Source organism: Calliopsis andreniformis, chromosome 12, assembly GCF_051401765.1.
Source record: "Calliopsis andreniformis isolate RMS-2024a chromosome 12, iyCalAndr_principal, whole genome shotgun sequence".
NCBI lineage: Eukaryota > Metazoa > Arthropoda > Insecta > Hymenoptera > Andrenidae > Calliopsis > Calliopsis andreniformis.
In genome coordinates this window covers 2646135-2671227 of record NC_135073.1, presented here as the reverse complement: position 1 = coordinate 2671227, position 25093 = coordinate 2646135, and the positions used below count along the sequence as shown (strand labels likewise).

Genomic DNA, 25093 nt, shown 5'->3' with positions numbered 1-25093 from the left:
TATATTAATTATTTCTGAAAATTCATGTCGCTGATATTAGTTTCTGCGTGATAAAAGAAGAAGACAAAATGATTTAAAATTTAAAATTTAAAAAACAGTAAATTTGTAAAAACTAATTATTAAGCAGTAAAAAATAAAAGTAATTATCACATACTACATACACATACTAAAATGAATAGGAATATTTTATGAAATGTTTTCAATATTTGTAATGGGAAGTTATTGTCAACTGTTTTCAATTTCTAGATCGATAAGACAGTCTCACTTGTGATTTGAAAGTCCATAAAATAATGAATGTAATCTACTTTACACATCATTTATCAATAATATAATTATCGACTAGATAAATGTAATTATAGCTAATCATTTAATAAAAAAAGTTAATAAGTTATTTAATTATACAAAGTAGAATCGATATCAAAGTATTTCTCCTTCATATTTACAAGATATTATAATACAGTGCAAAAAATAAAATATAAAAAAAATTATAATTATTCCAATGGATGTATTTATTATAACAATGAATGTTAATATACAGAAAAAGAAGTTCGCACGAGGAATAAAGAAAACAATATTACTATGACAATAATAACAGCTTTATTTGCTGCAATCTATAAAAGATCAACTCACTTTAGTAATTGATGGACTACAGTATCAAATATAAAGATAAGCAACATTTTTACACAAAAGATAACGTGAGCAGTTGGATTTGTAAGAATAATAACTCCACGAATTTTCTACAGCATATGATTGTGCGTGTAGCAACTGAAAATACTCTAGCCCATTGTATCACATTATTTTTTGTATATATTATTTTATATAACATTACATATCCGAAAAAAGACTTTATATATCATACGAAACTTCGTTCAATTCTGACTTTAAGCTACAAACTTAAAATTAACGAATTTGTATCAACAGTATATTTAAAATACATAGGGCCAAACAATAAAATGACTAGGCAAATAAGATCTGTGCAAATCTTTGTGCTAATTACCAATGAAATGTTGAACATTAAATAACATAACAAATGAACACATACGGATGGCAACAAAAGTTATAATTGCACAAATCCTCACCTTTTTCCAACTCCTGTACCTTAACTCCAACAAAAAGAATTCTCAAAGTATGCTATTGACATTTAAATGTGTTTACATATAGGAAGAACTTATATAACTAAAGCTAAATACAAAGACTCATAGGAGACAACTGATAAAATTTAAACTTGTACACAAAAGAAAACATATGTACCAAACAGTGCATCCAGATATTTTTAGTCACTAATTTCAATTATTACAACGTGTATCAAAAACAATCTGCATACAGAATACTGCACTAAACGCAAGAGAAAATTTAAAGAGTGATTCTAAAAATTGAAACATTGTGAAATGAGAATGAAGAAAAACGAAATTGCATTTAAGCCTCCGTTTGTTAATTACAAACGTTTAAGGAAAACAGTGACTATCGGTCACTGATATAAGAAGACACTCACCACACACAACTGCAGTTCTATTAACTCTCGACCAGGACAGTAGCTATAATAATCGTCGCTCTTCTGTGTCCTGACTCTTATACTAATTTTGCGCTGTCAATGATGCGAATTTCAAGTGAATTTTATCAATTTTTTAAACCTTTATAATTAACAAGTATAATCTGGACCTTAATTTTCATCTTATTTGGATATTTAGAATTACTCCTTAAATACGGAATGATTCATAAATGCATATCCATACTTCGAGGGTTAAATCTACACACTAAAATAAATAAGAAAACGTCATATGAACATATGTCTTATATTCCTTACTTTTCGAGTTATGAAGAATTAAAGAAAATGTTCTTAACTGTCCATCTCGTGCCTCAACATACGCTATTGCACACCTTAGTACATTTTGTTCTTAATTAATGTTTACAATCGACATTGCAGCATTTATTAATAATTCAAATCCGCAGTCAGTATTTCAATCTCACGAGTTTAGTATGGCTTAAAAAACGGCAAAATATACTCTTGTCGTGTACACTTCTGTTGAAATAACCGATATGCATTTTACGTATGGCCCTGTCAACGGAAATGAACATGAATACTTATCAAAAACACTTTCTACAACGTAGAACTCCGGAACGTAGAATATTTTTTTCATTTTTTTTAATTGTTCATAATTCGGAAAACACAGAATATAGGATATATGTTCATATAACGTCGTAGATTCACCCCCTGAGGTATGGACATGCATTTATGAATTAACCTGTCTATGCTCATCTCTAGCCAAACACACTGTATAGTTGAAGTATATTAAATCCTATCTACATATCCTATCTGTAAATAAGTTTCATTTAAATACTGTCAACAGCATATTTAGAGAACTTACCTTGCAAGTTTAATCATACAAAAACATTATCGGGATATGTTTGATAGATTAAATTAATAATAAATAGCTTTGATGGTTTTGTGACAACTTTGCTTAAATACGAAAATGTTCTTTCTATATACAGAATCGATGCACATATCACTTCAGGATACGCTAAATTCACCTAAGCTGATCAGTACACTATTATTCTTTAAGTACAAGGCAATCCTGTGCAGAACATTTCACCCTCTAGAGTTTGCATAGGCAAAACAATAAAGGGATAAATGCTCCAATAGCTACAAAGACTGGTAACATTACTGATGAGTCATCAATTGAGTACGGATCTGGAGTTCTAGGACCACTTGTGTGTCGGCTACGAACTGTAGACTCTTCTTCATCTTCTTGTATATTATGGTATTCCTCTGGTTCCTGAGGAATTGGGCCCAATTGTGGTATATCTAAAAATTATCAACAGTGCTTACAAAATGTAATTGAAAACCTTTCAATAGCTCTACAAGTAGATTGAACTATACCTTCTATATTCCCTTTTATAACAGCAATGGCATTTATTTTTGGATTATCTCTATAACCCTGTAATTAATAAATTGGAATTAAATAAATTATAATGAGGTTACATTTTATAATATAATAGGGGTAATTATAATACTTTTATAAATTCAACTCGAATTTTTCCTGCTAGAATGTCAGACTCTTCATCATTGTATATTAATTTTCCTCCTTGCACTTTAAATGGAACATATTCATCATGTGCTATTCCTCTACCAACTCTTTCAAAGATGTCTAAGTCAGTAACAACAGTATGATCTCCATTTAATACCACATCAAACACCTGAAAGAAAAATAAACTCTCAATCATTTGAAATTCTAATACTTTTAGTATACAGAGCATAACAAATATATGTTTCAATATTTCATCTACTTGAGTTTCCCTATCCTTCTTTAAAATATTGTAACATATATTTATTACATCTGTATGCTTTCCAGATAATGTTTTTTTAGCTATAAGGACAATAGTCTTAAGTTATAAACTAAATTTTTAATATAAAGACATACATTCATTTAAATTTTTTATTGAAATATTTTGAACATAACTTGAAAATTGGTATATTTCAATCATTGATTCTATTTTATTACTTTAATTATAATCACAATAAAAATTTTTATTTGAATATAAGACTTAATTTTAAATTAAAATTACAAATAAGATAAATAAGAATCTAATTATAATAATTTCAAAAAAGATATTTGTACATGTAATAGATTTGGCAACGGATACTATTATTAATTTTGATTTCTATAAAGTGAATAATAGTGTAAACATCAAAGATCATCTCTAAAAATGTCTTGTTTTCTTATAATTGTATCATAAAACTATAAGAGTTACAATTTTTAAATAAAAATGTTTATAAAATATTACCTTCATATTAGGAGAATTAAAATAAACTTCACAAAACTTTAATATCATAACATAATCTCCATCTTCACTGATTGGAATATCATATCCAAAGGTACTATGATGGTAACGCTCAGTCTGATAAAGTATTTGATCGATAGCATTTACTCTACCAATAATTAATTGTTTTCCATAATCCGATGCTGTTCCAACTTTATTCATTAATGGATCTTTAAGGTACCGAATACCATAACTGTCAGTGTGTGCTTCTCCTCCAGCATTTATTGCATATATCACCTCCAAACTCTGGAAGCTTTGCACACAGATAGCAAACAACAATGTTAATACTGTCAGTGGGTGTAGTTTCCATCCTGACGTCATTTTTATTATTACACAATGAAGCAGATATTTAAGTTTCCCCAAATGACAATATAATCATAACTTGCACTTTCTAAATTTCTTTTTACCGGAAAGTGAGGTTATACGCGGACACGTAGCGTAGAAAAACATTTAAAGCCAGCAACACGTTAGTATTAATTGCGAAAAAATTCGCACGTTGTTCAATGAAATAAAATTCTAGTCTTGTTTAACCGAATTCAAGTCATTACACACTGGTATATTTTATCAACAAATATCATCACTCTTCAGCCATGATCACGCGTTTTGAAACATATGTGACAACAGCCACGTTAGAATTACTGTGGGTCATTGAATGTGCCAGGCTGCCAGGTTAGGTATCTAGTGAACACATGAAACTGTTTTCAACGCAAGATAAGTAATACGCTGCGCCTTAATTACGTTGAAATCTTCTATTTAGCAGTGGAGAATTATTACTGCCACCGCTACAATTATAAAGTACATTTGACAACACTGTTTAAACATTTTTACGGTTTTTAACATTCTTTTAAGTCTTTAAGTATTACCAGGTGTCAAATTGAAATTTTTGTCTTAATATCTTTATGTCTTTATTAATACAAAATGCTAATTATGATGAAAAAGAAACATTGTTTCATCGAAAATTATTTATAGTTATATATATTTGTTTAATTGTAATAAAGTATTAAAAGATATTTTTTTATTTTTTCGTCTCTCGAAAAATATATTGATTTTCCTTTAAATAACTTATTTATTACACTACTATATGTACATAAAGTATTTATAAATTTGTTATTCAAATTTAGTATGTATATAGGCGTATACACGCAGTGTAAGCAAAGCTTTTGTTAACAATTTTTTTACATTTAGGGAACAGTCAATTTTTAAAAATGAGAAACATTATTATAGTACACAATTTTTTATATTTCTTTTTTTTTTCAAATATTTTGTATATTTTTTGTTTCGTTGACGTAAATATGTACCTTATTACTATCAATTGCGACGAATAAATAACTATATAAACATATTTTCTATTGAACATACGATTAATTAATTGATTAATTGATCAATAGGATGACTTTTAAATTAATCATGAAAAAAACTTTTCACATAAATTTTACTATGTCACCTAAGTGATCTAAGTCCTACTAGTTCCTCTTTTAATCTTCACATTGCTGTAGCAAATTGTAGTGATATTTTCTCGTTATAAGTTAAACGTTATCTGTTTCATGCTTTGAAATTAATAATACGTCTTTTGTTAATTTTAACAAAATAGTTTATGAATTGGATTTGAACTCACGTTTGTTATTGTCTGTGAATTCATCTCGATAAAAACACTTCGAACCATTACGAGAGAATACTAGAATCTTCTTTTTTGAACTCTATTTGTTGGAAGTTCAATATTTTACAATATACGAATTAAACTTAAATGTAAAAGAATATTACACGAAACAAATTTTTTACTAAACATTCAAACATGACACTATTGCAATTATATTCAAAAATTCAATAGAATAGTATAGATGTATACGTATATTATACAATCATTAAATAAGAATTCTGTTACGCAATAATATTTGCAGATGGTGATAAGCGGTGCAAAGTTGTTTTTATCGCGATATAGGTATCGCGAAATATACTTCGATGTTACACATTACATATATATGCTGACGGTCGTGCACAAAAGTGCAACTTAACGGACGTTCAGAAGACCGTTAATGCCAACCTTGCACACCTGCCAGTTACAGTCGCCTTTCCTTGTAAAATGGAAACCCTACAGAGTCTATAATATAAAAGGCAATGCTTTGAAAATACTAATAATGCACACAAGATTTTGTATTTGTATATACTATATGATACTGTTGTGTGTGATAGAACACGTGCGTATAAACACGTATTAATTGCGCTGACGCTCTGCAGAAATTATGATAGGTATAAAGATTCAGATTTAATATCGAAGTGAAACAGCATTTATTTGATGCTTACTTAAATGAATGCATATCAAATTTGATGTAATAACATTTTTATTAATTTTAAAATATGTTTTTAGTTATTAAAAGAATCAAGTTTCTTTTAAAAAATACGCGTTTCTCATATATAATTTATAATATTAATGCGTGTGTTATTAAAGAATAATATTATACATAACATTTTATAATAATTTCATAGTTCAAAGCCTGGAAATGTTTAAATTTCATAATTTTGTATTAAATAATTTTAACTGTGTTAAATATTGTTAAATAATTTTAATTTTATTTCACAATAATTTCGAAATTAGTTTATATTAGTATTAATGTTCTGAACCTGGAAATATAAAATATTTGACATCGCGTACATATTTCAAAAGTGACACAACTCAGAAGAGTACGTTTTTCAGGAAAAATAAAACATTATTTATAGGCTTAGAGGAAAATTACTTATAAATAAATAACATAGACATAGAGAATAGTTCCATTTACTGAAAATTATCTTACTTGAATAATAATTCACCTGAGGAATAGTTTTGCTTTGTTTACAATCTATTACAAATCATCCATGATTTTCTTGTCATTATTTAAATAATTTGTAATTTATTATATTCTTTGAATAAAGTCTACAATTTCGAAGGTTAGTTAGTAAACTTTTTATAATGAATAGTGATAGGTATATTTACCAAAGTGATTCATAGTAGTAATTCGAAAATCGCGTTTTATGAGTTGTGTCACTTTTGAAAAACGTTACGAATAACAAATCATATGCATGTATGTATGTATATTTCTGATGTTTCACTTAAATAACCTATTTATTTAAATAACCTCCATTTATGAAGTGTACAATTCTCCATACTTTATTTTAATTTTGTTTCAATTTATAAAGAACATACTTGAAAATATTGAATATCTTATCAGGCAAGAAATGACTCCCTTTTATAGATACTCACGGTTAACCATTTACCTCGAAATGCCTAAATAAAGTCTACATAAAGAAAGGTCACTATTATATGTGTATGTAGCATGTATACATCATATAGTTTGGCCACGTTGTCACGTTCATTGAAAAACTCAAAAATTTTAATTAAGAAGAAAGTTTAATTGTTCTTTAACATAGCCACGCTTAAATTTATAATACATATGTAATAAATATTCCGCAAATAGAAAAAGAATTTATAAGTACTTGTATCGAACTTTTAAATATGCGGAAACAGTACATTAGGGTGTCCCATTTAAAGTATCTTTCTTCCAACGTCTTTTTATAATTACATTTAATTGTCGTATACAAAAATATGGTTTAATAATACGAAATCTACACTAAAAAATAGAATTAAAAAAAAAGTATTACTAAAATATACGAATGTAGATATACATATACTATGTATACACGTACACAGTATGTCCGTGTATAGTCTCGTTGTTACATTCGCTATAGTTTAAAGTTGTTTAAAATGGGAGAATTTCATTTACAAGCACTATCGTTTGCCATTTTTGAGAAAACTAAAATGGGATTCTATAAACACGAGCTTATTACGATAATAAGTACCATATAAATTCATGAGTGAGCAGTGAGCCTATATCCAGAAAACACTGTGTTTATGTAGAACAAACTATATACATGTATGCAAGTCACGTTATTATAAACTTCACATAGTCCAATGTCATTTCTATTATGTGTATTTCTCGGCAGTAGTTCGCCTATATAGGTAATCATTATATAACATCATAGATCCAATAAAATTGGAAATATGTTTTAAGCAGTGATATCAAACTCACATATGAAAACAAGCCATCAAATACAGTTTTAAAGAGTGTATAAGTCTTAAACAAAAGAGGATCTCCCATTTTCTATTTCTAAAAAATGTTAACGAGCAAGAAAAGGTCGGAAGGTCGCACTATGTATACATGTTGAAAACTGAACCATTATATCAATATGATCCTCATAGGGTAAAAAGAAAACTGTTAACACTTACCTATCTCTAAATAAAATTGTTAACCATACAATGTTCACGATTCAATATTGTCGTTGTGTTTTAATTTTTAGCATATATTTCGTAGATACTGCGACCTACCGAGAGCTAAATTTTATATTTATTTTTCCGTAACGAATTTATAAAAATTTTTAAAATACATTAATTGTAGGTAGTATTATCAAATGCTACAACAAATGTTAATATTTTTTACTGAAAACCTGGCATCTTTCAACAGAAACTATTTTATCAACATCGGCTGTAATTTCTTGTGATAATGTTTTTTAATTATGTGTAGATGTTTTAAATGGTCACTTGTTAATCTCGCTGTACGTGGAGTCATATTTCATTTTATTATTTTAATAAAATCAATTTAAAGCTCTGGACCGCAGGCCGCATTCTGGAGTCTTTGTGGGCCACATGGGGCCCGCGCCGGCGGATAGCCTGTTTGACGCCACTGTTTTAAGAGATCTCTAAAAGCTGAGACTATGCTGGTGGTCGCGAACGTTTCGCGCTGTTTCTCGATGTTTCGCGTGCCACGTTTGCTGACAGTATGCATATTTTCGCGAGCAAAATAAGCTTAATATGAACAGATTTTATTCTATCTATTTACTTTAATTTTTAAAATTAAACCTATTTAATATTTTATACATAGTGTATTTCTAAAAAACATATAGATTAAAATCATAGACTAATACATGTATACATTTGAACAACTCTATAGAATAAGAAATATATTCTAGAAATGAGACTAATTAGTCGTGATAAATAACACGAGAAAATTAATTGCAATGACTCAGAGAGGATTATCCGTGTCGGTGATAACTTATTGAGCAAGTATGACAACATTCTAGAGAGTGCTGGTCGCTTCTACAATGTTCACGAACTTTACCGCAATGCTTATCGATTGTATGCACTGTACTCTGCCGCATTGCCTATGCTTTTCTTGAACGAATATTTCTACGCATTGTGAGAACGTTTGCATACGAATACATTAACAAATATTGTTAAGTCAGAAATTTGGTATATTATATAGCTGTAGCAACAATTAAACCGATAATCCATATGTACAAAATGTTAATGTGTTTAGTAAAAATTTAAAAATTACAATCCCTTCTTGTTATTCTAAGTACTTTCCTAGCATTTTGAATTAAACGATTATAACAAGGAAATATTTCTCACGAAATATTTCAAATATATAATGAAAATAAATAATTATTTTCTCAAAATACATACATATAATTTTGAACAAATTTTTCTTTAAGTTTCTAAGTAATGTATAATATAAAAGATTTTGGCAATTTGGGTTCATTTTTATCTGTTTTTACTTCGAAATAAAAAATTACGTTTCTCTGAAAACCAAAATATAAAACTTGAAACATTAAATTAAAGAATAAAATACATGTAGAATATTTTACGTTTAGTTCTTTGAGAGGTAAAAGTACATCTAACTTATACATTACCGTATTCAGGAAAAAAACCTAAATATATGAAGAAAAGTAATTCGCTTCTTGGAAAACTACTCAGTAGAAATACCTGTTCAATTTTAAAGAAATATCGCAATTGATAAAAAGACGCTGATTCTCGTTTTTATCTTAACACAATTTCTCCAAATATGAATAAAGATTATATAGATTATAGATAAATAAAAACAAACATTATAGTGATAAATATAGATTACTGCGCAATTGTGAAGACAATATTTCTGACAAATTTTTTGTGGAAAAAATGTATATTGAAGAAATGTATATATGAAATGTATAAAAAACATATTCATAAAAATATATCACTAGTTTCTTAACAAATTGATTTTTAACTTAAATTTGTATGAAAATAGGTACCATTTTTTGTAATATAATTAAATTTGTTACATGTATATGTATTCATCTATTCGTGTTCCAATGATTAAGAAACGACTGCTACTTGTTATTAAATCCACGATCTCTTGAAATTATTTGAAGAACGTGTTGTTTATATCTACACTCATGCGTCACGGTGTGTGACGTGCATGTGTGTGACGTGGATCGTATGTATGTATCAAGGAACCTGTTACACGAAACATAAATTGATAAATTTTTGTTGCAGTAAAGCTTTATAATCTTACTCACAATCAGATATAACGTGATACGACATCATGAAATTTTCTATACTTTAATTTGCTCTAAAGGAGCTTTGTCATGTTATATCACATTGCAGCTCATGCCATTTATATTATACACTATAGATACTCATATATGTATGCACATATAGTAAGCGAACGTGAATGCATTTGTATGCCTATCTAACCTCTATCTTTCGCTACGATAATTAACCTTCACCGGTGAATTCAAGTTCACAAGTTCAAGTTTTATGGGAACAAAATATAGACAAATAAAGAAATTAAAACTGTAAATTTGTAATCATAAATCTTGCTAAAAGAAATTTATTTTGATTACTAACATATTAATTTTTAATTTCCAGTTCCTCTATAAAATTGAATTATAAAAAAATTAAAGTTAAACCACACTTATTAAAAATCCTATTAGAAATGTTAACAACAATTACTATCTTCATAAACACAGAAGGCAGACGTGTGTCTATGTTTGTAGTAACATTATCAATACGGAAAGACTTGGTTATCATGCTCATGATAACACGGCATTATGATTCATTGATCTCATTCCTCCTTCCTGTCGTTAATATTCCATTGACAATTTATTATTAAAGTAATAATGTAAATTATTTCGAACGACATTGAGTATCACGAAGCATACTTTGATCGTTTCGCACACATCGGAACTAAACATTAAAAAGGCCAAAGTAGAAGCAGGTAAACCATAAATGTGTGCCTGTCAACTACATACACGAGCCTTGAGAAAACACAGTCGATCAATACTTTACGAATGTGACTGTACGGATATGAATCGCGTCTGTGTGCGCGTATCCGTGCGCGTACCTTCTATATAGAATTAGCTACTAGACACTTCTCCAACGTCTTTCATGATCCACTTCCGCCTCGTTCCCCGTTTTCTGCCATTCCAGACGGAAATCATGCTGAAAGATTATCTCGTTTTGGAAACGATCCTCTTACGAGAATTCATGGAAACAGAAAACAATCTTCGCCCAAATAAAACGAGATGAAATTTGAAATATTTGCAAAGATATATTACATGTTTATGTCGGTCGATAATTCGTGCAAAAGTTCGTTATTGATACACGTAGTCAGGGGTGTGGACCAATGACGGGTCGGTGCTTATGGAACTAAGTCTCTGATTGGTTAGCGCAAGGCGCTTGGGCGGGAAGAACATTCCAGAAGCGTCCTCTGAGAAAGTGATATATACGGAGGCGCGAGTGCGGCCTCTTCACTCACGCTGCGAATCGTCAAGCGAGGAACTTCTTTACTGTCCTTTGTAACAAACATTCACAAGCGAACAAAGAAAGGTGCGTATCCCCTCGTTATCCGGCATTTTCGATATTTTTAAGAAATTGCAACCTTAAAAAACGATTTCATTGTTTTCTTGTCGATACTCAGTTGTTATTTCTTTGTATTTTTACAGAAAAGCAAAATGGCCAAAGCACCCGCAGTTGGTATCGATCTGGGCACCACCTACTCCTGTGTTGGTGTATTCCAGCATGGAAAAGTAGAAATCATCGCCAATGATCAAGGAAACCGTACAACACCTAGCTATGTTGCGTTCACGGACACCGAACGATTAATTGGAGATGCCGCCAAAAACCAGGTTGCCATGAATCCTAATAACACCATCTTCGGTAAGTGTAACAACCGAATATGTACATGTATTGGTTAAGAGAAGTAGCCACGTTTTCTATGATTCATGAAATCGTTATTTTTCCGGGAATTTGAAGATTAGGAATATGTAGAATAGAGTAGATATGCATTCAGTTTTGCATAGTTAATATTTCATTTCCTTCCGGAAATTCGATTAATTTAGGAATTTTTTCTCTTGTAAAGGTAAATTTAGTATTTCATGGTTTCATGTTCTTTGTATAAAATCATTAGTTAAAACGTTTCTTCGTCGCGAAAGGCCGTTTTAATAGGACATCATGAACAAGTTTGAACTATTTTTCTAATTTTAAGCTTTTCTTCAATCTTTCGATATAATGGTAGATTAATTGTGTTAAAAAAAATGAAATCGTATACTATATTAAATTTTTACATGAAATGGCTATTTGAATTTAATGACTAAGCATGGAAAATTTTATACATGGAAGTAGGCGGGGGAGGTCAATTACTTCGACGATATATACGTGTATGAGACAGTATAGTTTGGCACGCACGCGCTGAACACTGTTAAGGTCATGGCTTCTAGAGGACGTTTCTTCTAATGGAGATACGAACTGAATAAACGTTTTTTTTTATTTTTTTTTATGGAATCATGTTTAATTAATTAATATAAAACATTTTTATAGCAATAATTTAAAACTATTTAATTAATTCTGACATTGTCAGTCGTATTATTTCTACCAAAATAGTTATTTTTGATTGAACAGATTTTTCTATTTAAAATCCTATTATAGTTATATAAGACTGAAAAAGTATTATTTGAAATCGTTTAGAAATGACAAATTTGATTAATATGCAAGAGTATTATTTAATATAAGACATTTTCAAGAAATTAGGAAAATATAGGAGTATATGCTTTTATTAATATTTTGTACCATCATAAAATTTAAACTTGTATTAAGTAATATTAAAGTTGTAACCTTAAAATGTTAGCGATTAAGAACAAGTTGTTTATAACAATTACATTATAATAATGACCTCCATTTATTTCAGATGCCAAACGTCTTATTGGTCGTCGTTTCGAAGACCCAACTGTTCAAGCCGATATGAAACACTGGCCCTTCACTGTAGTAAGCGATGGTGGTAAACCGAAGATTCAAGTACAGTACAAAGGAGAGACGAAGACTTTCTTCCCTGAAGAAGTGAGTTCAATGGTCCTGGTAAAAATGAAGGAAACTGCTGAAGCATACCTTGGGAAGACAGTCAGCAATGCCGTGATCACTGTACCTGCTTACTTCAACGACTCGCAGCGTCAGGCAACTAAGGACGCTGGTACCATCTCAGGCTTGAACGTTTTACGTATCATTAACGAGCCTACCGCTGCTGCCATTGCCTATGGCTTGGACAAGAAGACCACCTGCGAGCGCAACGTCCTAATCTTTGATCTTGGTGGTGGCACCTTCGATGTCTCTATTCTGACTATCGAGGATGGCATTTTCGAGGTCAAGTCCACCGCGGGAGACACTCACCTTGGAGGTGAAGATTTCGATAACCGTATGGTGAATCACTTCGTTCAGGAGTTTAAGCGTAAATATAAGAAAGATCTTACCAGCAACAAGCGAGCTCTTCGTCGTTTGCGAACATCTTGCGAACGTGCCAAGCGTACCCTGTCATCGTCCACGCAGGCTAGCATTGAAATCGATTCGCTCTATGAGGGAATCGATTTCTACACTTCTATAACTAGGGCTCGTTTCGAGGAACTTTGCGCTGACCTCTTCAGAGGAACACTCGAGCCAGTCGAGAAATCGCTGCGCGATGCCAAGATGGACAAGGCTCAAATTCACGATATCGTATTGGTTGGTGGATCCACTCGTATTCCCAAGATCCAGAAGCTGTTGCAGGACTTCTTCAACGGCAAGGAACTAAATAAGTCCATCAACCCTGACGAGGCTGTGGCTTATGGCGCTGCTGTGCAAGCTGCCATCTTGCACGGTGACAAGTCTGAGGAAGTGCAAGACTTGTTGCTTCTCGACGTCACACCATTGTCCCTTGGTATTGAAACTGCTGGTGGTATAATGACTGCTCTAATCAAGAGGAACACTACCATTCCAACAAAGCAAACTCAAACCTTCACTACGTACGCTGATAACCAACCTGGTGTCTTGATCCAAGTCTATGAAGGAGAGCGTGCTATGACGAAGGACAACAACCTGTTGGGTAAATTTGAGTTGAGTGGTATCCCGCCAGCTCCTCGAGGTGTTCCTCAAATCGAAGTCACCTTTGACATCGACGCCAACGGTATTCTGAACGTGTCTGCTGTGGACAAATCCACTGGCAAGGAGAACAACATTACTATCACTAACGACAAGGGCCGTCTTAGTAAGGAAGACATCGAAAGAATGGTCAACGAAGCTGAGAAGTACAGAAGCGAGGACGAGAAGCAGAAGGAAACCATCGCTGCTAAGAACGGTCTCGAGTCTTACTGCTTCAACATGAAGAGTACGGTGGAAGACGAGAAGTTGAAAGATAAAATCAGCGCCAGTGACAAGCAAGTAGTTCTGGATAAATGCAACGACATCATTAAGTGGCTTGATGCCAACCAGTTGGCTGACAAAGAAGAGTACGAACACAAACAGAAGGAATTGGAAGCTATCTGCAACCCTATTGTTACGAAATTGTATCAGGGATCTGGAGGCATGCCTGGTGGCTTCCCGGGTGCAGGCGGTGTTCCTTCCGGCGGGGCTCCTAGCGGCGGCGCATCTGGTGGACCCACCATTGAGGAAGTCGACTAAATCATGTGTTCTCACTTGCCATTTTATAGAGCCACTTCACGCGCCGAACATAGAATTATTACAGCTGCGGTCTTTCATTCTTTCAGTATGATTTAGCGTACGACTTAGTTATTTTCCCTTCTTTATTTTGTGTCAAAACTTGATATGAATTTATTTATTTAGTTTTCCTGTAAAACTTGGGAAGATTATTATTTATATTTTGTACAATAGGATGCGTAGAACATATGTATCTTAATTGTATTATGTACTATTGTATTATTTTTTGATGATTGGGATAAAAGATCCGGTTGTTGATTTTCTATGTTCAAATAAAAACAATCTTTAAACAATATAATTGTCTGATTTATTCCCCTATACAATACAATTACAAGTAAGAATTGAAGTGAAATTAAATTTTATATAGGATATTCTAATGTTCTATATTTTACATTCGATTATTTATTAAAAGTTTCACGGAATACTACACTTTGCTCTTAGAGAAAAATTCATAGACAATCTAGTATTTGATAAAAATAGGTTAAATAATAAATAAATATGTATATCAAACAGATGTAGGCATATTTGAAATATTATTTAAATACAGGAAAAAAAATACTCATTTGTCAGAAGATGAATCTAATATTCATTATGTTTCGTCAGACTTGAAATAAAGAAATGAAATAATTATTTAAAATTATGATCCGAAATGAACTATTTCAAATTAAGATAACTAGTTCTACTTTTAGTAGAATATTTTCTTAATATTTTATAATTATTAAATACTGTCTTTAATATTTCAACTATTATGTTAGCTAGTTCAAGAATTGAATTCTTTGTTTATGTTATTCCTGTAATTAAAGAAGTCACCGATTCTTACATTTTATCAATGTAAGTCCTGCCAATCAAATAAAATCTAGGCTTTTCTATTAAGTAGTAATGTCAATTGTACTATTCTACATTTTTACAATATATTCATTACTTCCAATATATTTTTTTGAAAACTCAAGGCTCGTAAGAAAATATTTTTATTCTACAAGTTTGAATTTGTTTATTTTGTATCATATATGAACTATATATTATTTCTATAAAAATTGAAATGTAAAGAGAAATCATACTGTACATACATATACGATACTTAAAAAATGCAGATAATTTCGGGTCATAAACGAAGTTTAATAAGTATCCATTGTGGCATCATGCAAATTTATGTATTTTGTTAATACGAAATTAATTTGAAACAATTTTTTCGAAATGAAATTTTATTTGCAAGCAGAATAGGCTGCTACAGAAAACAATTATTTTTCTAATCGATAATACAATGACGAAAGTTCGATAGACATGCAATGCGACACATCATTATATTATAACTCGTACTAGGACTTCACAAATTTTCTAACGTGTAATCTAAAGTATAATAAGTGACAAAACAACTGAATGACGAAACTTGAAAATAAAAATATAGTGTGCAAACATTATAACAGCCAAAAATTAAGATGAATGTGCCATAGTAGTTGCGAACAGTACGGTTGATTTTCCCTTCGTCTTCTTCTTTCCACCTCCCTCTTTCTTTGCTCCTAAAAAACAGAAGTGATAAAATAATCAAAGTGAAATGAAAACTTAATTACTAATACAGTAAAAGACCTAATTATTAACGCCAACCCAATTACTATTACCTTAAGCTAACCTTAAAATAACAAATAGATCTTGCAAAATCCTACATAAAGAAATTAGCGCACAACTAAAACTTCAATTTATATGGGTGAAAAAATACCACTCACTTTTCTTCACCAATTTTTCAAAGATACTTCGTTAATAATGAAAGAGAAAGTAGGACTCAAAAAGAAAGTCTATAATTGCAACGTTTAAGCTATTAACACATATAATAAAATATTTTTTAGACAACTGAAGCATTATAAAAGATACTATTATAATTCAGGGATTAAGTTTTCTTATTGAATATGAGTTTTAATTCAATGATTGAGTGGTCATAAAATAAATCCCGAGGTAGTTTTCAAATTAAGAAATTTTCAAATTAAAGTAGACATTCTGAGAATAACAAAATTTTTTGCTTCAAATAACTAGATTGAATAATGACAAATAGTAAAAGAAACGTATGCCTTTGATCGATAAATAAGAAAAACTATACAATAATGTAGACTCGAAATAACAGAAATTGGATTTTTTACCCTGAACTTGTAGTTTCAACTAAGCATAAAAAAATAATATTACGAAATTTTATTCTAGTAGAAGATTGAAAGGAAAAAAGTTTAGTTTCATACTGTAACATACTTTGCAAATTTGTAAACCATTTACCTGACAGCTTTGTTTGTTCTAAAGCAGCCGCTAAGGCATCCCCGAAATTCTGGCTATATGACGGTACCGAAACGTAAAGATCTTCATCGGTATCTCTTGATGAAGACTGAACGGCCATATTTGAATGAGCTTTTCCATGTGAAGAATTAATAGACGGCCATGCGATTTGCGACTTTACACGTGTACCAGTATTTCTCAACATCTCTGCGAACGATGGTCCCTGTTCATGAGTGGTGTTGACAGCTGCCTTTGTCTTTTCAACAATTTCATCAAACGTGCTCAAAGATGGACTGCTGGCCATGCTCGAGGTTGCTGTAGATTCTGGTGGTGATGGTACGCTTTCTCTGTAATAATAATTTATTTAACTTTATCACTGTTTAATATATTGATTTACTTAGATTTATTTAAGACGCCTTTTATTTATTTACTTCTGTCATTTCAAAATTCGAATCTTATTATAAAACTTTTATTGAATAGAATATTTAAATTGTTAATATCAATCATATACTCTTTGCTGGAGTCTTAATTTTAGGGAAATGTGCATACTCTGCAAACAATAATTCAGGTTGCCATTCGGGAAAATGTTGTTGTGAATCGATGTGAACAATAGGTGTTGGATATCTTCCCATTCGTTTATTTTCTTCTTCTGTGATCTTCTTCTCTCTTTTCCTTTCTTCACGTTCTCGTTGTTGTCTGCGTTTATGCCTTATCATTATTTGATCTATGTAAAATAAATTTAGTCATTAAAATTTGTTAAATAAATCGAAACACTTATTCGTTCCAAGATAAAAATTTACCCTGAAATGAAGAAAGAACCTCTTCTGAAATGATCGGTGGTTTTAACTCAATCTCTGCCACTTCGAATTGGCAAGTAAGCGGCAAGTGACACAAGTATCTTAATCTGCGTCTTAGATCTTCTGTAAGACTTCCACTTTCTTTTTCTAAAAGTTTTCCTCTTATTAAATGAGGTGAATTCTCAAGACTACCATATTGCATTTCGAACATTTTTACATTCATCGCGTGAAGATACAAATGCTGTCCATCGTCAGCTAAAAAATTAAAATTTTTTGTAATAAACTTCTTTAAATAAAAAAGGAAGAAAGAATTAAAATTAAGAGATATAATTAAATACAAACCTTGATAAAAATAAAAGAATTTCTGCATGCCTGAAGTTGACTGAATGCCACTAGAAAAATTTTCCACAGGTTTTTGTGATTCTTCATTCACGTTTTTCACATCCTTTTTGTTTGAAACATCACCAATTTCCTCGTTATCTTGAATATCCTGTTGAAACAGTTCCGTTTTTTCACTGTCGTTACCTTGTCCGTGTCCTGAAGTAGCTGTATCGACAGAAACGTCTGATTTTGACTGCATCTACAAAGAAGATTAATTCAACGAATTAAAAAATGTATCTTACTCGAGTAAATTATTACTACTTACCCCATGTAACAATTCCTCTTCTCTCTTTGAAAGTTCGCCAAGTGCTTGTTCAATGTAACAACTTTCTGGTGAATCAGGATTATCGGATAATTCGAATTTTAGCTGAACACGTTCACCTTCAATAATATTCATGACCTAAATAATTTATTAGGAAAGATATTAATAATCTTGAAATTACGCATTTCAATTTTTTAAAGGTTCAAGTACTTACATCTTCTACATTTGCAATTAAGAGTTTTGAATACACTTGTCTGCTTAATGTTTCGGAAGCTGGGAAAAAATTTGTTGGGTTCTGCGTTGTGGATCCAACAGGCACTGCGAGTAATGATCCCTTTTCACGGCGCATTAAACGTAAAGTGACAATATCTCCTGAGCCTAACGCATTTTGCGTAATTTCAGTCACACTAAAAATGAACGATTGTTACTTCTTGTTTTACATGTCGCTGTTTCTTTTATTTTTGTACAGTATTTTACCTTTTCAAATCACTTTTCTGGACAGCTTCGTAACAAATGGGACATTTACGCCAGGATTTGTCAGAGAGAGATAAATAATGAAGAATACAGGGCCAACAATAAACATGACCACAGCGTGTCATTTTTCCAGCTACTGGTGGACACAAGCAAATTGGACAAGACAAGTTTTCAAAAGTGTGAAGTTTCTGAAACGTAAAATGTTGTTTAACTGATAATATTAGTTGGAAAATTTTCTCATAACTCTATTTATAACTTACAATTTGCTCGATTAATTTCCAATCAACTAAAGTATCAGGATCAGTCAGATATAGTGAATAATTCCCATTGGCAGTTACAACAAATTGGCAGCTAAAAACCAGTAATATTTGAAATGTAATACACATAACATTTACATGTATTCAGATATTCTAAATTACGTGACTTTATTTCCAAACCTGGCTTGTAAAAACTGTTCTTTGTTGTACTTATGTCGTTGTACTGGTGGAAGCCATCTATTACTGTGGCGTGAATAACTCTTCATCAATTTTCCATGATTCCATGCACCTGAACCACCTTGCGTTTCGCGTGGCTCGTAATGAAAATTCAGCAGATGATTCAAATTCTGCTTTTTACTTCCTTGAACCACTACTGAGCCAGGCTCAGCTAACTCTGCTGGTGCTACCTACAAACAGGTTAGAAACCTCAATTAATATATAATTTAAAGAATAAATATTTTATTAGAAACATTAGCATAACTGATCATAAGTTATGAACCTTGGTATCCTCCTTTGAACCGCCATGATATTGTCCTTTAGGTTTTGGTCTCTTATCAAAATTTTTTGCTTTCTGTACATTACACTTCCTCGATTGATCATACTTTGAGAAGTTACTAGTACCAGTTGGTTCGCGTCGCCGCGAAGTTCTCGGGAAGAGCTTATTATTTGTAACATCTGGAGAAATTATAATGAAATTTAATATATTTTTACTTCTCAAACAGTTCAAATTACCTATTTTATAAAAATGATATTCACAAGTAGAAATTTTAATAAATTTCATATAAAATTAAGAATATTTTACCCATAAATAAAATCTTTTATAACATGAAATATAAAATTTGGCTTGACATTAAATCTTAGTGATATGTTTAAATTTATATAACAAATGCTTTGATTTGTACTTGACAATTATATGTACCCTTGTTTCTTTAAAATATTCCAAATACTGTTAAAACATATTTTCTAGTCATATTTGTTTAATATAAATACCACTTCCAACTTTATTTATTAATAGATACATATTGGATATGGATATGAATGGATACTCTAGTTGTGTTCACTTCATCTTTAAAGTATACTACTTTATTATAAACATTTAAAAAATGAATGTTCTTTAATGACAAAGAGCATGCATATATTTATTATACTTTTACAAAATTAATAATATAAACCTAAATTACTTTAAAGCATGACATTTTAGAAATTGGTATTGGTTTACAAGGAAAGATCAGAGTAATAGTGATGTTAACTGCAATCTAATATTTCTTGCTATATCTAAAATAAAACTGACTAAACACATATCCGAGTGTTCGTGCCAAGTTATAGAAATATTTTACATTAATTTCAATGTTAACTACAGATATACTTTAACATGTTGACTGCCACAATGGTTAGCAATGACTATAATTTTCAATTTATGAAGTCGTCATAAAACACTTATAACAACTAAGAATTAACATTCTCACTGCTTAGTCTATATGTTGTACCACAAAGCCAAATTCTATCACATTTATTATAAAAACTTAAAATGTAGAGAAGTTAAACAATAAATGTAATGTTAAATTATAAAATAGTTTTGTTTTTTGGTATATACAAGTGTATAAAAGTCTGGAAAAGGTAAAAGAGCTATGCAACAGTCAACGTGTTAATTAATATTACGTATTTGGCTCTTAACATTATTTCGTTAAATCTAAGTTATATCTAAAATACTTTTTCTTTTTATAGTTTTGCTGGTCACTATAATTCTCTAACATTATATTATATGGCTTTAATTTTGACTAAAATTACTCATTACTCCAAAGCACATTTTGTCTATCATATTACCAAATAAAAAAAATAACTTTCTATTGTTCCTTCAATATTTATTTTGTTATTCCTTTTCCACAGATATGTGTATCATTTCCTCTATTTTCTAATACATTTATTTCTTATCAACTTACGATATGATATCCTATTTTTACTTTCAGATGACTGTACATTAGGTTTGAAGTTTCTTGAAACTATAATATTAAGTAATTTCATAAAAATTAAAAACTTACTGTTATAATTATTCCTTGTACGTTAATACCAATTAATCTCTACCGTTACAGTTAAGAGTACAATGATTCTGTTTTGTACTTTGTCACGTAGAAAGAAATGATAACTTTGCTTTATTATCTGCAGACCTTTTTCTTCAATTATGCTGTTGAAGTATCTCGTATTTATAGTAATGTATACTATTTAACTATTTTACTACGTTTTGTCATTGACCTTGATCCTTGACGAAGAACTCAAAGGACCATTATGTAATTCAAGTATTCATTGAAACAAACAAAAATATAAAAACGGAGAAGTGGGTAAAATAAAGTTTCAAATGTACCTTTAACTGCGACAAACAAAATCGTTTTTCTTACACAAGACACACACGTAAGACATCAGCAAAAAGAATGACGTCGTTATCGGAGGAGATCAACATTCGCAGAACGCACCTTGAGTCTTTTTGGCATCAGCAGGAACCCCCTTCGAGGAGGACTGCGCATATTTTGCGTTCTTTTCCATTTCTGGCACGAATGTGTTCGTGCTGCTTTCCAGCGTGGCTGAGGTTGCGGTCTCCTCCGTATGGAGAAACAGCGTATTTCTGCAGGTCCTTCATCTTCTTCAATAAGCCATGTTTCGTCAGTGTCAAAGGTGGAGAAAAGACCTTCGAGATGCCGATGATCGACGCTCGATTTGATGGTACTAAGGTGACCACGGACACGTGTCTTCAACAGAGCAAAAGCTCTGCCTCGCTTTTTCGTCGTAAACGACGATTATCTCGTTTCCCTGGCTCAGCGGCCAAAAGTGGTCGCGATCTCGTCGCTATGATGGCGACGAAACTAATGACTTGCGCAACCGGAAGTCTAACGTTGGGCGCACGTCGACTATTCTGACGACTTGCGAACAGTCAGATAAATAAACGAGCATCCTTGGCACAAGTACTGAGTACATTTTGTCTATACAAATGTCTAAGTTAAAAATAATAAAGATATAGAAATATGGAATGCATTTAGTTTTATGCGCGATTACGTTGATCGTTCTTGATTTGTCAGACTTCCGCTGTTTGAAACCTTATCGCATTCAGCGCAGAACTTGAAATATACTGAGTCATCTTGAAACTGCGATAAAGGTTTTGGGTAATTTTAAATATTATTGGAATAAGAAATTCGTATTGATTACTTTATATGTGTAAAAAAATGTAAAAAATGACTGATTTATGAATTAGGTAATTACATATATTTAAATCAAGATTTTACTAATTTCTATTCTGTTTAATTTCATATACATAATATTCCATGTACGTATATAATAATATATACACTTAAATAAGACGCAAAGATTAAATAACAAACTTTCATTAATGTAATTAAATTTTGTAAATGTAAAAGTTTTCGTACCGTACAATATTTTCATAGTTTTTAATAGGCATTCTAGTAAGTTCATAGATACACATATGCACTGTTAAATTTTTATGTTTCATTCTAACCTCAAAATGGATTACAATAGTAATGCGTACGTATATTCTTTACACAAGTGTGAAATAAGAAGTTTTCATACTTACATCTTATTTATGATTGTGTTTTTATAAACTATAACTATGCTTTCAATTTAGTTCATAATTGAAATTTTTCGTTATTCATGTATTATTATGAATACAAAATTAGAATATCCCAATCAAAAAAAGAATCACAAATTTAAATACAGATAAAGTTATACAAAAATATAATCATACAAAAAGAATCAAATTAGCAGAATTAATACAAATAAAACTCTAATTTTATGCGCAAACGTAACAAAATCTATAAAAATAAATTTTTTATTAGAACGAAATATAAAATTTTAGTTGAATCGAAAACTATATTTAGCGTTTAACTCGTTTCCAAAAGCACTTTTCAAAAAGCTTCGTGTCGTGATGAAGAAATAAAAGAGAAATAAAGCAAAGAAGAACGCAGGACATATTGAATTGCTTCCACGTTGCGCTCAATAATTCTCAACGATAGTTTAATTCCTCAAGATTTACAAAAACCCTTGATATTACCTTTGAAAAAGAAACATTTCGCTGATGGAGAAGAGAAAAGGATGCGCGCGTCTTTCTGCCGGCTGCAAATTCCGCGCACGCGATTGGTGCGCGTCTCTGAGTCACATGAACTTCCGCGCGTCACGTGACCACAGCGCGTATATACGTCCGCCGCAGGCAAAGTTCCTCACTCACTCTTTTGAACCTTTGTGACGCGGTTCCCTTTTCGAATTCGCACGATTTCTCCCCGATGGTTCGTCGTCGTCATCGATGTATCATTCGCTTTCGAAATTCGACCACAGCGAATCAGATTGTTTGTTTTCGTGACGGCGACTCTCGCAAGTCATCATTCTGTAGTAACGACACGAAAAAGCGCGCGTAAGAAAATCGTAAATTTGGACGAATACTCGATTGATTCGATTTATTTCACGATGACGTGAGTTGAACATGAATCGAGGAAGATAAGGGAAGGAAAAGACGCGTGTAATCCTTGCTAGTTACCTTGAGACGACTAAGTCTGATTAGGTCGCTGATTCGCCTGAGGGGGTTAATTTCCTTGCGTAGAGGAAAAATAGCATTACGGTCAGTGACGCGGGAATGGGTCTGACGGACACCAGTTTCGAAGTACTTTTAACCCTGTGGCGGGTTCTCGTCGTGGGAGTCGCGTGGACCGAAGGGGCCCGCGGTCAGTGCCGCGGCGTCTTGCGAAGTCGTAGCATCGTCGACCTCGTTTGTTAATTATTCGGGCTGTATCTCTTCGGTAAGTAGAGCAAATCATGAAAATGTGTAATATTTTACTGAATTATCATTAAATAAACACTTGTACTATAGATTTTCAGGTTATAATTTATTAATTAAAGGATCCACGGGAAAAGGGAGAATGTTAATTTTGACAAATTTTGAGTTTAACATTCTACTGTATATTTCTATACGTGCTCTTTATCGCTGGCTATGTTGCATTGTATATTAAATTTTTTAAATTTGATGCATGAGTAAATATGAAGTGATATTATATTAAATAATGAATTTTCGTTTTTTTATTATTAGATGAGAATTTTTCAAAATTTGTGTTTGGATCTTTTCTAAATTGGTGGTAAATGTAAGAAATGGCCGAAGATTAAAGACTGAACATTGAAACTTAAGGAAGATTCAAAATATTACATTTTTGTAAAGTAAAAGTTGAAACGTAGTATCTTTACCCATATTTTACAAGGATAATTTTTTTCATTAGTTTCAAATAATATTTAAGTTTTTCTTTTTATTCATTGATAATAGGAATTCCAATTTCTAATAGTTTAGAATTTTTAAATATTCGTGAAAGATATGATAAATATAATGGAACTATATCAAAAGATAGTGTTCGATCATTTTTTTTAAATATTTGTGTAGTATTATTTCTGTAGTAATTCAATGTGAATGGTGAACGAAAATTCGGGGATTTCTTAGTCAGATCATTTTACAATTACTAGCACAGTTCAAATGTCGATTATTATAAATACGAATACTATAAACACGAAATTCACGTGTAACTTTTTACTTTTTTTTTGTTTACGTATCAGTTTGTTTACAGTTTGTTTAACAGCACCATTTTGTTTAAGAATAATATGTTAACAGCTTTTCTATTGTTGCAAATATCGTTCTCTCATATCTCGCTTTAGTAGAAATTGAACAATATAGAGAATAAGTTTATAATACGGTATCATTGTACATAATTTATACGCTTAAAAAAAAGATTTAAGTTTCACAACTTTTAATATAATTATTAGTTTCTAAACCTAATATGGAACAGTAAATGTTTCTTCCTCCTGTTAGTAAATTTATATTACTAATATAATATATGGTTCGACAAATTCGATTAGACTTAAATGCATATCATAATGCTTTCGAGATTTTTGTTTATAAGATATTCCAATCGATAGATCTTCTTTCGTCTATTTTCATCTGTTTCTTACTTGTGAAATGAATACATAATAAAATGATTGAAATAGAATAATAAGTGTATCATTAGTC

At 31.1% G+C, this 25093-nt stretch overlaps 4 protein-coding genes across 4 annotated transcripts in view; 2 read left to right on the top strand and 2 right to left on the bottom strand.

The window, feature by feature from the left end:
* Nucleotides 1–485: 485 nt before the first annotated feature.
* Nucleotides 486–4447, bottom strand: LOC143185951 (malectin-A). The gene is made up of 4 exons (XM_076389286.1): nucleotides 3784–4447; nucleotides 3013–3195; nucleotides 2879–2936; nucleotides 486–2803 (listed from the first exon to the last, which is right to left on the bottom strand). Exons 1-4 carry the CDS (start codon nucleotides 4138–4140, stop codon nucleotides 2595–2597), a joined length of 807 nt encoding a protein of 268 aa, XP_076245401.1. The 5' UTR covers nucleotides 4141–4447; the 3' UTR covers nucleotides 486–2594.
* A 6899-nt stretch (nucleotides 4448–11346) lies between these two features.
* Hsc70-4 (heat shock protein cognate 4) lies at nucleotides 11347–14924 on the top strand. Its single transcript, XM_076388359.1, has 3 exons — nucleotides 11347–11494; nucleotides 11611–11824; nucleotides 12852–14924. Exons 2-3 carry the CDS (start codon nucleotides 11620–11622, stop codon nucleotides 14588–14590), a joined length of 1944 nt encoding a protein of 647 aa, XP_076244474.1. The 5' UTR covers nucleotides 11347–11494; nucleotides 11611–11619; the 3' UTR covers nucleotides 14591–14924.
* An 829-nt stretch (nucleotides 14925–15753) lies between these two features.
* LOC143185857 (E3 ubiquitin-protein ligase RNF10) lies at nucleotides 15754–21917 on the bottom strand. Its single transcript, XM_076389146.1, has 12 exons — nucleotides 21519–21917; nucleotides 19550–19725; nucleotides 19231–19457; nucleotides 19054–19144; nucleotides 18797–18981; nucleotides 18534–18726; nucleotides 18323–18457; nucleotides 18019–18256; nucleotides 17680–17931; nucleotides 17429–17603; nucleotides 16883–17226; nucleotides 15754–16143 (listed from the first exon to the last, which is right to left on the bottom strand). Exons 1-12 carry the CDS (start codon nucleotides 21586–21588, stop codon nucleotides 16058–16060), a joined length of 2172 nt encoding a protein of 723 aa, XP_076245261.1. The 5' UTR covers nucleotides 21589–21917; the 3' UTR covers nucleotides 15754–16057.
* Nucleotides 21918–23294: 1377 nt separating this feature from the next.
* Nucleotides 23295–25093, top strand: part of Dat (Sodium-dependent dopamine transporter) — a 46341-nt gene continuing 44542 nt past the window's right edge. The window contains exon 1 of the mRNA XM_076389020.1: nucleotides 23295–23843. The gene's annotated coding sequence lies outside the window, so the exon portion shown is untranslated. The remainder of the gene's footprint in view (nucleotides 23844–25093) is intronic.

What these genes read in the sequence shown, in the direction of transcription:
- LOC143185951 (XM_076389286.1), bottom strand. Translation starts at nt 4,140, where the DNA reads ATGACGTCAGGATGGAAACTACACCCACTGACAGTATTAACATTGTTG. An exon ending in TTCGAGTTGAATTTATAAAA is followed by an intron (nt 2,937 to 3,012) that starts GTATTATAATTA and finishes TATTAATTACAG; the next exon opens with GGTTATAGAGATAATCCAAA. An exon ending in TATAAAAGGGAATATAGAAG is followed by an intron (nt 2,804 to 2,878) that starts GTATAGTTCAAT and finishes GATAATTTTTAG; the next exon opens with ATATACCACAATTGGGCCCA.
- Hsc70-4 (XM_076388359.1), top strand. Translation starts at nt 11,620, where the DNA reads ATGGCCAAAGCACCCGCAGTTGGTATCGATCTGGGCACCACCTACTCC. An exon ending in TCCTAATAACACCATCTTCG is followed by an intron (nt 11,825 to 12,851) that starts GTAAGTGTAACA and finishes CATTTATTTCAG; the next exon opens with ATGCCAAACGTCTTATTGGT.
- LOC143185857 (XM_076389146.1), bottom strand. Translation starts at nt 21,588, where the DNA reads ATGGAAAAGAACGCAAAATATGCGCAGTCCTCCTCGAAGGGGGTTCCT. An exon ending in GGAAATTAATCGAGCAAATT is followed by an intron (nt 18,982 to 19,053) that starts GTAAGTTATAAA and finishes TTTACGTTTCAG; the next exon opens with AAACTTCACACTTTTGAAAA. An exon ending in AAGAGGAATTGTTACATGGG is followed by an intron (nt 18,257 to 18,322) that starts GTAAGTAGTAAT and finishes TCTTCTTTGTAG; the next exon opens with ATGCAGTCAAAATCAGACGT.